At 51.2% G+C, this 11,458-nt stretch overlaps 1 protein-coding gene across 1 annotated transcript; it reads right to left on the reverse strand.

Moving 5' to 3' along the window:
- Positions 1-1,341: 1,341 nt before the first annotated feature.
- On the reverse strand, positions 1,342-8,173 carry PITX3 (paired like homeodomain 3). The gene is made up of 3 exons (XM_009642028.1): positions 8,065-8,173; positions 2,925-3,130; positions 1,342-1,905 (listed from the first exon to the last, which is right to left on the reverse strand). Exons 1-3 carry the CDS (start codon positions 8,171-8,173, stop codon positions 1,342-1,344), a joined length of 879 nt encoding a protein of 292 aa, XP_009640323.1.
- Positions 8,174-11,458: the final 3,285 nt, after the last annotated feature.

Genomic DNA, 11,458 nt, shown 5'->3' on the forward strand with positions numbered 1-11,458 from the left:
GGGCTCTCCTGCCCTGGGCTGCTGGGAGCCCAAAGGCGCTGGCCCCATCCAGCACGGCAGGGAAGCCTGAGCCAGGAGGGGCTTGACCTTCCTGTTGCAGTGGGTGCATGCAGACAGGGAGCAGGGAGGGGGCTTGTTTTCCCCTTCATACTGTGTCTGCTGAGGAGCCAGGTGTTTCACTTGTAAGCGAGGAACAGAGATGGCTCCTCCAAAACTCAGGCCCCTGTTCCAACTCAGGATGCCTTATGCTGGTGCTCCCAAAGATGCGCACTATCACCTGGGCTGCTGGAGCTTGATTTCTGAGTCTTCAGAAACAGGTTTGTGCTCTCAATAACCAGACAGGCAGAAGCCTTAAAGGGATTGTGCCAACTTTTACTTTATTATCTTTTTTGGAAATGGGATTTGGAGAAGGGAAGGGAAGGAGATGTGCAAGGGGGAGCTGATTGTTGCAAAAGGGGATGCTTTGGATGTACACTGGCAAAGGTGTTCCTGTCTGACTGGAAATGACTGAAGCAGTAAAGCATGACAGGCAGGACGCCGCCTCGGTGGCTGTGCTTGCTTTATGGGGTTTTTGGTTTTAAGGTCTACTTTGTAGGTTATTTCTTGTACAAAACAAAAAAGCGTATTTTAATGTCTATATATGTATTTGTGTGTATATATATGATTTATACACACACATATTTTGTATCCTTACAACTCCCAGTTCCTAAAGGCTTCAAGTCTGAAGGGCCATGTATATGTATGCATTATAAAGAGAGATGCCAATTGACTGAGACAAGGCTTTCCTTACTGGCTGTGTGATAAATAAGTGGGCAAGACGTCTTTAGCTGAAATCTCTCACGCGTGCAGGGAGAAGGGGTCAGCCGTGCACTGAATGGCAGCCCCTGTGTTGCCCTGTCCCAGGCTGTTCCCTGTGGGGTGGCGTCCAGCTGCCTGTGCTGTTCCAGGGATTTGGGGAGCTCACCCCTGGGGAGCTCAGAGGGGCAGATTGAAACACACTTGGTTCTGCTGCCCATGGGTCAGGCACCTTGCATGTCAGGGCTCCTATTTCCCCAAGGGGCTCCAGTAGACTGTTTTGGTTTCTTTACCACGAAGGAGGAGGTTTGGTGGGCCAGAAGGGAAGGGGTTTGGGAGGGGAGAGACAGTCAAAATTCACCATACGATAGTTAGACAAATCTTCATAGAGGTCCGTCTGCCTGCTCGCCGCTCGCTCTCACTCTCTCTCGCTCTCTTGCTCTTTCATGTTCACTCTCATTCTCTGCAGGACGTACGCTGTTGTAGGGCTAAAGGTCTCCTTTTGTCAGGCTAAGGTCAAGTCTCTGGTTGGTGGAGGGCAGCCCTTCATACGGGCCTGTCCACAGCGTATTGGCAAGGGCTCAGATTGGAAGCTGCCGTCTGCACTGCCGGGTAGGTGAAGTTGGCGTGCTGCTTGGCCTTCAGCCGCAGGCTGGCCAGGCTGGAGTTGCATGTGTCCCTGTACATGTAGGGGCTGGCTGTTGAGGCATAAGGACAGGCACTGGATGAGACAGCAGAGTTGAGGCTTGGGCTGTTCAGGTTGTTGATGTTTCCCAGGTTGTTGAGGCTGGAGGCCGGTACTCCGGTCACCGCGGAAGGGACCATGGATGAAGGCATGGTCATCGAGGCGATGGAGCTGGGTGGGGAGAACATGGGCTGGGAGGAGAGGGGACTGACGTTCATGGAGTTGAAGAATGGGAAGCTCTTGGCTGACAGCGGGCTGGTGGCGAGCCCTTTGGTGGCCCAGTTGTTGTAGGAATAGCTGGAATACATGTCGTCATAAGGCTGCATCAGTCCGTTGAACTGGGCTCCGAAGCTGTTCTTGCACAGCTCGGCCTGTTGGTTCCTCTCCCGTTTCCTCCACTTAGCTCTGCGGTTTTTGAACCAGACCTGAGAGAGAGAGAAAGAGGGAGGGAGGGGATGGGAATTGCTCTGGGCTGTCCCTGGAAGAGGCCTTGCCCCGGTCTCTCTGCCCAGCAAGGCAAGAGCTGTTGAAGGGCTGGGGATGTTCCCGGCCCCAGGGAGCTGGGAAGGTGAGCATCAGGGAAGGGTTGCAGCAAAATGTCTAGGCTGCAGGTTCATCTCCCAGTAAGAATCACCACCTAGATCAAAACCCAACCACTGCCATTTAACAACGCACAGAATAACCCACCTCACTCAACAAATGGATGTCCTACATACAGGGGAAAAGGGAGGAAAATACTTGCTGTATTTCCAAGTTGACCACAGCCCAGGAGGAGGTATTGGGGTTGTGTGACTTGGGAGTAAAATATTTGGGGGATGTGGTTTGAGAGCTGCTGAGTGGAGGAAATAACCTCTCTTGTTTTGACTTCATCTCAGGACCAGCTTGGGTGGGGTGTTAGAAGTCTGTCTTCTAAGAGGAAAATCTGTTACTGTTGGAGGGACTCAAACAATATAGCTTCCTAGAGCGTGGAAGCCGCTGGAAGGCTATTCATGGTGCTGCTAACTCATATTTCTAGTAGCAGAGAGAAACTCTCATTCCAGCTGGAGCCCTGCCACACTATGCCTGTGACTACACAGTGGTTTGGGAACCCCAAAGACTGCCCTCCAGCAAGGCTAAGGCTGGGGAACAACGGCACAGCAAGGAAGGGATCTGCTGGGTCGGGGCAGCCAGCTGGTAGGGCTCTGTGGGGCAGAGCCTGGGCTTTGCATCGTCCTGTGTTTTTGCAAGGTGGCACTGGATGGGGAAGGCACCACCAGCATGGGGTATGTGTGTGGCTGGATGTGTCAAATCTCGGGTGTAGAGCCTGCTGAGGTGTTTTCAAGACAGGGAAATTTTCTAGTGCCCCAATTCCTTCCTTGGTTCAGGGACAGCTTGGTGGCTTGTATCACGCCAGCTTGCTCCCCACAAGCTTGGGCCCGGGAAGGCAGGAGGGCTGCAGTCCTACCCGGACTCGTGCCTCTGTCAGGTTGGTCCAGACTGCAATCTCCTCCCTGGTGCTCATGTCTGGGTAACGGTTTCTCTGGAAAGTGGCTTCCAGCTCCTGGAGCTGCTGGCTGGTGAAGTGCGTCCTCTGTCTTCGCTGCTTCTTCTTGAGTGAGCCGTCTTCAGGGTTGGAGTCGTCCGTCTGGTTTTGCTGGGACTTCTCGGTGTCTGTGTGAGAAAGAGAAAGATGGGAGAAATCCCATGAGTTAACTGAGGGGCTTGATACATTTGGGGAGCCTGTCCTTGGGGCAACCAGTGCATGCTCAGCGAGGTCCCCCTCGGCTGCGGCCACAGGAGTGCTCCTGTCTCCCTTCCTTGCCCTTGTGAGCAGGCATCCCCCCTGCACCAAAAAAACCCTGGCCCCTTGATGCAGCACGGCTTGTCCTTGTTTAACTGCTGAATGGCTGTCAGCTTGCAAGTGACAGGATTTGGATTTTCCAAACTTCCAATCTCTGGCTTTAATTTGTCACACTTAGGATGGGTGATAGTGGCAGAACTTACCCAGGCCAGCAGTTCCCTACTCTACTTAAAACTCTGTGCCTAAGGTGCCCTTTAGAAAAACTGAATGGAAATGGCTACTTATGACACAGCAAAAGATCCAGTAGTGGTTTTGTGGACAAGTGATGGGAAATTGCCAATGATAGCAAGTTGAAGCTCTTAAATTAACTAAACCTGAGAAGCACAAATTTTTATCCTTCCTCCCTTCTTACTTAGGTTCATGTATTTTTGTTTTAAAAAAGTAGGAAAAGGCCTCTCTCAGACCTCACCATGAAGTACTACAGCATCTCCCTGTCCTTCTGCCCCTGCCTTCCTCCTCGCTTGGAGATCCCACTCCTAGAGGCAGCATCTTTCATTTTGTTGCCCCTTAAATGAACATGTTGAAACTCTCCTGTGTTCACACTGGTACCTAACTGAAAAGTACAGCTCAGCCTCCTCCTAGGCATTAAGCCCAGGCCTTAATGCGGAGCTTTGGGCTGCTGTGGCTGAAGGTGGGCAGCCAGGTACTTTCCTGTGCCACAGCCCCTCCTGGGGCTGTTGGTACCCTGCAAATGGGCAGAATGCAAATATAAATATCTTCCATCATCAAAAGAAAATGTCACATTTGAGCACTTTGGCAATCTATGGAGGACAGCTACAGGGAGGAAAGCTAGCTTGTGTTTAATTCTGCTGGGAACCAAGACGAGTCACCACAGAAGAAAATAATTCCCGTGAAAATAATTTCTGATATTCAACTACTCCTTCCTCTGATCTAGAAGCAAGGTGAAGCAGTTCCAACTGACAATCCAGTTTCAGCAGGGAGGGGAGGTGTTCTTTTACAGTGGGAAACTCTCAGCTAAACTAAGTAGAAATTACTGTAAACAGTTGCAATACTGTGGCATCAGGGAGAAGAACCTTTAAAAAATCCTGGCATCCCTCTGCTGAGATTCAGATTAAAAGGACTTTTTTGTTTAGTCATGTTTTTTTAAGTGGAAGCCAGCTTAAAAGGCTTCAAAGTCCAGAAAAATCCTAATGTGGAAGGTGTCTTGTACAGCCCCTTAACAAGCAGGGAAGCAAGAAAACAGTAACCCAGAATAGAGCTGGGCAAGGAGAAAAAAAAAAAATGTTCCTCAAGTCAGATGGATGTGCTCTGGAAAAATATGCCCCATAAAAACTACATGGAAAAGAGAGAGCCTGAGAGAGAGGCTGAAAAGCATCTGAGCCGTGACAGAGAAAGGGCTCTGCTGCAGGGCAGTGCTGTACCCAACAGCAGGTGCTTTAATAGGGCCCGGCCCTGGGAGATGCTCCTGTCCCAGGAACCTGGTGCCGCTACCCCGTTCCTGCGGCAGCATGTTAATTCCAAAAGCTCTCACTGCTGTTTTGGGGAAAACCCTCCTTGCACCTGCCTTCCTCCAAAGGGAGCACAGAGAGCATTTGCAGGAGAGGCACTTGCTCTTCATGGAGAAAAGCCTGTGTAGGGTCAGAAAAGGCTTGTTTCTATAGGTATGCATTGCATTGACCGAAGCAATGTGGGTCCCCCCCAGGATCCCCACCAGCTGCCTCCACTTCTGTGACATGTTTAATGCTGTCCACCAGCAGGAAAGCTAATGCAAGGAGAGCAAGCTGACTATTGCTCACAACAGCAGGGCACAAGCTGGTTCTGCTGAGCAGGAAGGTGCTGTCTCCTGTTCCCAGTGCCAGGACCAGCTCGTGTTTCCATCCAGGGCATTACCCCCAAGAGAACTTTCCCTGTGCACTCTTGAAACAGACGAAGCCATAGGACCTGAAAAGTGGAATGGCAGGAGCTGGCTGTGGTCTCGTGGTACTCTCCTCGTTCCCATGAGCATCTTCACCTGGGGATCCCACATTCAGCAGAACTCTTGGAAGCATGCTTTTAATGTGGAACTTTTTTATAGTGGTTCTTGCCAAGGAGATAAATCTGATTTCTCTAGCTCAGCGCTCTAAGCCAGTGTTGGAAGAGGGAGATTTCCCACATTATCCATCTCTAAAACAGATTAAAAGGGGAGTGATGCCACCACGTCTGAGCTAGTTATTAGGAATGGCTCAGTACAGATGAAGGGACAACATTTGGTTTGTTTGTTCATCTGCTAAGTCTGGGTTAATTAAGAGCCTGATGCATACAGGGGATATGTTCCCACAGGAGCCCCTGACAAATGCGGATTTCCGAAGGGGCTGCTGCAAAGCAGGAGGCTGTGCCCTAATAGGGAGCTCCGGCTCAGGACTGCCCTTCTTCACACAGGAAGAAACTACACTGAGAGGGAAGGAGAACGGAGCGAAGGTGCTGCTGGCTTATAGGCTACATCTGGGTGGAAGAGCTCACCATCTTGCTTTGGTATTCATCTTCTCATACCTTCTGGTGTAGAACTTTCCATAAATCTTGTGAAGTCCAAGGAGATGTAGGAATCCTGACTTTGAGCCTAGAAAAATCTCTGCAGCTACACGTTCCTCTTATTGTCCTCTCCATTTCCATACCTGCTACCTGTGGCTCTTCCTGAGCACCGCTTATAGGGAGTGGCATCTCCATTTCTGCTTCTTCTCTAGGCAGGGAAGAATTGCCCTCTTGTAAATAGTGCAGAGCTCAGATGTTGCAGTGGGCACCAGAAGTGTGGCAATGACAGGGGAAAAAGGGGCCCCGCAGGAAGGACAGTGCCTTGAATCCATGCTGAGGAGCAGAATATGGGGAGATGCAGGGCAGTTCCTCACTTCCTCCCTCCTCATCCTTGCTTTCCCCCTGACCTGTGGCTGCCTGATGCAACCTAACAGAAGGGGGTGTCACAAACCACACCACACCATCGGAGGACACTTGGGATCTCCAGAAGCTGAGCACAGAGAAGCAAGGTTTGTGCTCCCTTCCTCAGGATCTCTTGCTCTGTGGAGCCAAGGAGGAGTAGGGAGGCTGCTCTCTGCAGGAGAGGCAAGAAGTCTTTCCCCCTGACCTGTGGCTGCCTGATGCAACCTAACAGAAGGGGGTGTCACAAACCACACCACACCATCGGAGGACACTTGGGATCTCCAGAAGCTGAGCACAGAGAAGCAAGGTTTGTGCTCCCTTCCTCAGGATCTCTTGCTCTGTGGAGCCAAGGAGGAGTAGGGAGGCTGCTCTCTGCAGGAGAGGCAAGAAGTGCCAGAAGCGCATTGGTGGCATGCTCTGCTCTGCCCGACACTGGTGATGTGTGGCTGCCATCGGCCTCTCTGGTACAAATGCACAAGCTGCCAGCCTCTGCGTGCAGGTAGCATTGGCAAACACCCACCTCCCAGAACCGCTTTATTTCTAGACCGTTTAAGACAGTGGGGAGTGAGGTAGCCAGGCACCCAGCATTTATTGTCAACCCAAAATAGGTTGTGGAATATATCTCGTGCACGTTCGCCCACTCAATGAAACGACTGCAGTCATAGCTGGAATTAGCTGCTCACGCCTAATGGAAAAAAAAGTCAGCTCCTAAATTGGCAGTTCTGTGGCGTGCCAGGGTGGGCTCGATCGGGAAGGCCACTTGAATGGAGACGACCGCCATGCATCCAAAGCAGCTGACGAGGAGCCACTGAGCTTGGGGATGTGCCCAACTAAGGTACGTGTGCAGCAGGGAATTCAGCGGGTGGATTCTCTGACCATAGTTATCCCAGCGTAACTCCCTTCACAATACTTACTCTGAAGAATTTTAATCTGCATCATTATGCTTATTAGCTTTTTGCACGCGGGTGAGCCTGGAGGCTTTACACGGGGAGTAGCAGGCTGTCCCCAGCCCTCGCCTCCGCTCATGCTGGCACTGGCAGGGGCAGTTTTGCATCGCCCTGCCACATCCAGAGCAACAAGAGATGGAGCAGTCACAGGACAGATGCAAAATCCAGGAGATGCCATAGCATTTGGTAGCTGATTTCTGAGTGGGTGTGAATGGTGATGTTTCTTCTTCAGTGCCTGATAAAGAATCCCGTAGGCTTGGGGTTTGTTCAGCCTTTGGGAGTGGTCAGAGGCACCTCCTTGGGACAGCAGCAGCCCACTGTGGAGCCTTGTACCAAGGCACAGCTGACCAGGCTTTTTCAATTAAAGCAGAAGCAAGACAAACACTCTTCCTTCTTACTGCCTGAACCTGGGAAGTGTAGCCCAAGGTTAACCCGTAGCATGAAAAGTTTTAACCTAAGAAATTCAAACAGAGTTCAAAAAAAAAAAAAGGGGGGGGGTGTCAGTTTATAACTAGGTGTAGTCTTCTTTGCCTTGGATGAGATTTCCCATGTTGCGGGGAGAGCTCTCCTGCTCTGGGGACCCGGTTTACGTGAAAACAGTAAAATCTTGGTTGGGCAGTGACCTGGCTTGCCTGACTCCTGCCTGCCATGGGCTGTGCCCTCTATCAGCGGAGACTTCCTGCAGCCGGGACCCTGCACCCCCATCGCCAAGATGGTGCTGTCACCCTCCTGATGGCTGTCATCGCGATACACACCCCTGTGCCTTCCCCCTGCTTGCTGGGGTGGCCGTGCCACCATGGCACTGTGCTGGCTCACGGTACAAGAGGAAGCTCAGCATGTCCCTGGCTCCTGCAAGCCACTGGCCACCCAGATCCACCCACAAGGATGGGTCAGGGCCTCTCTTGCATCTTGAGCCTTGCACTCACCGCTGTGGTCCTGCCCTTTGCAGTTATGCTCGTGTTGAGGGGTTCCAGAGTCAGAGAGAGACAAGGCTGGGCTGCGAGCCTCCGCGTCTGCCAGCAGGTTGAAATCCATGGGGCAGGGATGGGTGGCGGAGGAGGAGGAATCTGAAAAAGGAGCAGGCACAGGATGATTAGGGAGATGAATCTCTGTGTGTGACCTCTCCCCACCCCCTCCGGGAGGGATTTGCCAACCCTTGAGGAAAGGTCTAGGAAAAGCAAAGGATCCCTGTGTGATCCTTGGACCCCTTTGAGTTTCCTGGCTGGAAAATGGACATGCCAGGCTTTCTGCTGAGCTTCCCTATAAATCAAAGATCATCTAGTGACACTTCTATTTGCAGCCTTCAGAGAAAGAGTCTCCAATTTATAGGTGACATTCAGACTGAAATAGCAACGCCAGGAGCATGCTGTGTAACGGAGATCTGAGGAAGTGGTTCTGGGCCAGCCAAGGGCTGTTAGCACCTTCCCCAGACATCCCGCCTCTCCCATCCTCCCTGCCCAGCTTCCCTTCTCTTTCTCCCTTGGTTCTCCACAAACCAGTCAAGCCCAAGTAAAGCTGTCCAGAGAGTACTAACGCAGATGTACCTGCACACATCCCAAAAGCAAAGCACTCCCATATGTGACACTGATAGGAAGGCACGTCTGCCTGCACAGCCACTGCCTCCAGCAGGGACCTGGAGCAGTGCAAGTGGACTCCTTTGGGGTAGTAAGGTCCTCTGGAGCCTGAATTAACACAGGAATCACATTACACACCCTTGGGTGCCTGGGAATGCGTGATCCTGGCTGCAGCAGCAGCTTGCTTCCAGCCTTAGGTCATTGTTGCTGAAGGCTCCCCGTATTCCCTCAAGTGACTGTCCTTTGCCCGTGAGCCACCTCCCCGGGCTGAAAGCATCCCAGCTGGGAAGCTGGCGGGTCTACTCCCCACAACTGCAGGCACCACTGGGACTCCTCCACCACCTCTCTCTACACCTCTCTGTTCTGATCAATTATTCTCATCAGGCTCTTTCTCAGGGCCCCCTCACCCTCCACCTGTATTGCCCAGAAGAGCTCAGCTGAGAGCACAGCTTTGTTCTGGACCACACTGGATGCTCATGGAGAGGCAGGCACAAAGCAGCAAGTGCTACAAGCCCAGCCACATCACCTTGCAAAGGCACTGTTTTAGCCCTTAATCTGAGTTTCAGATAATAACCCTGCTGTATGCAGGACGATGTGTTGCCACCAATGCAGGTGTAACAGCTTCTGAAGGCTGGACTGCTTCGAGGGGACCACGGCAGCTCCTGAAACTCTTGTCACCCCAGCTAACACCGCACCTTCCCAGCTAGGGAGCCTCTCGCTCTAAAACATAACAGCATTGATGCACCATGCCAGGATCTGGGACCCTCAAGTTTAGGGAGGTTTGGACCAGGCATTTGGGACTTCCAAACTGCAGGTGGAGGTCAGTTGTGAAGACAGGCTTCTAGCTGGTGAAGGAGTGCCCAGCCCCTCAAATCCACGCGTGTCGGGGAGGGAGCCTGCTGTAGGCAGTATTTCGTCTGGACTGCGCTAGCGTTTAGACATGTAAACAAGAGATTAGTCACATAGCTGTTGCACCTCCTTTGGAGGTGGATGACAGTGACTAAGAATGTATTTTCAGATCTGTCTAAAACCTCCTGTCAATTTGAGCAGGGCTGCCACCAGGGCCCTTGGCAAGGCTGACCCCCATACCTGCAGCGTGCTTCCCAGGCCGTGGTGAGAGGGCAGGGAGCCATTTCTAATCATTCTCTGCCTGATTTCTCCAGCAGATCTTGCTCATGAAACCCCCAGCAATTTCCCTCCCCTCTCTCCTTCGCTTGACCTCCATCCCCAGCCTTTCCCGGGCACTGGCGAATCTGTCTTGACACCGGCCTCAATCAGCTCTCGCCAAAAGTGGCGTGTAATGAAGGAACCTGGTCCCGGTTTCCCAGACCTTTGCCTTGCTCCAGGCTTCTCCTGTCCTTTGGGAGAGAAGCGGCAGGGGCTCTATCTTTGCCATGAGGCTGGTTTCCATTTCCACCTCACGGCAAGCCTGACCTTTGATGTCCGCCGGCTGTGTAAGCTCCTGGCAGCAGCAGGGCACAGCCCTGTTGCTTTTTGCCATGTGTATGTACACGAAGTGATGTGACAGGGGCTGTGTTTTCTTTAATACCTTTGCATGGAGTAGGGGGAGTCCATCTGCTGCTGATATTGCCATGGCTTTTAGCATTACTCTCAGAATTATGCAGAAACGCGCAGTGAATTAATTCCATGGATTAAGTCTTGATTAAGATGTGTGTCACTTTGCTGTCTCAGAATTTATTAAGAGCCCTTCTTGAGGCGGCGGCAGATGGAATTTCTGCCCAATGTTTGTAGATGATAATTTCCCCTCTTCTACAGCCATTTGCATATGATTGCATCTGTCAAGCACAATTTCCTCTCTTCTAGGGCTTGACTCTGTACTGGACCAGATTTAAGGAGGAATTCAGACTCCTGCCTTCCTGTAACTGAAGGACAGGGTCCTCCTGTGCAGGGTCCTGTTTGCTTTGAGACTCTTTTTGCACATCTTGCATTGGTTTCATCTGTGCAAACCAGAGTGGACATGGGAAAACCAGGGAGGAGTATTTTACAGCTGGTTCCATAGGTGTAAATGACAACACAAGGTATAAGGCTCAGGGGAATCCAGTCCCGGTATTGAAAATTCACACCCCATCCTGAACCGCACCAGTGCAGTGGTTATGAGGTTTATTCAAGCTGCTGGGCACAACACAGAGTGCTTGGCCTGCCTCAGAGATGCAGTGGACACCTAGATTAAAACTGGTTTTAAAGTGTGGCCCATATTCAAGTTGTAATTGGGACTTGCGGCTCAGAACAAGTTTGCTTTTTGAACTGAATTGAAAACTAGGAGGATTTCAGAGAGATTGTGTATGTATCTACATAATTACATAGCTATTGCACGTGGTGGCATCAAGGAAGGCCACCTCAGCTTGCTGTGAGCAGGCCACAGAGAAGCAAAAGGAGAGGGGGATCTGCTCAGCACAGTTATGAAGGACCACAGGAAAGGTCTGAGATGGGGACAGCACGTGAGCTCTGTACCAATGTATTTACCCAAAGGCAACCCCATGCCACTGACACAAAAGGCTGCAGGTATTATTCTAGATTATACAGCCCTTTCAGATTTAATTAAAGGAGCTTTCTTCCACATTGGCTAGATCTCACTGTAGGCAGAGACATTAAGAAAGTCAACGCTAAACCTTCATGGCATTTCTACTAAGTTGTTTGCCTGGTCTCAGGGAGTTACTGAAATTGGCACCTTAAAAATCAAATTTATCATCTCCATCTGAGTCTTCAGCTTACTTTCTTTTAACAT

Source organism: Egretta garzetta, unplaced genomic scaffold, assembly GCF_000687185.1.
Source record: "Egretta garzetta isolate BGI_Z169 unplaced genomic scaffold, ASM68718v1 scaffold56, whole genome shotgun sequence".
NCBI lineage: Eukaryota > Metazoa > Chordata > Aves > Pelecaniformes > Ardeidae > Egretta > Egretta garzetta.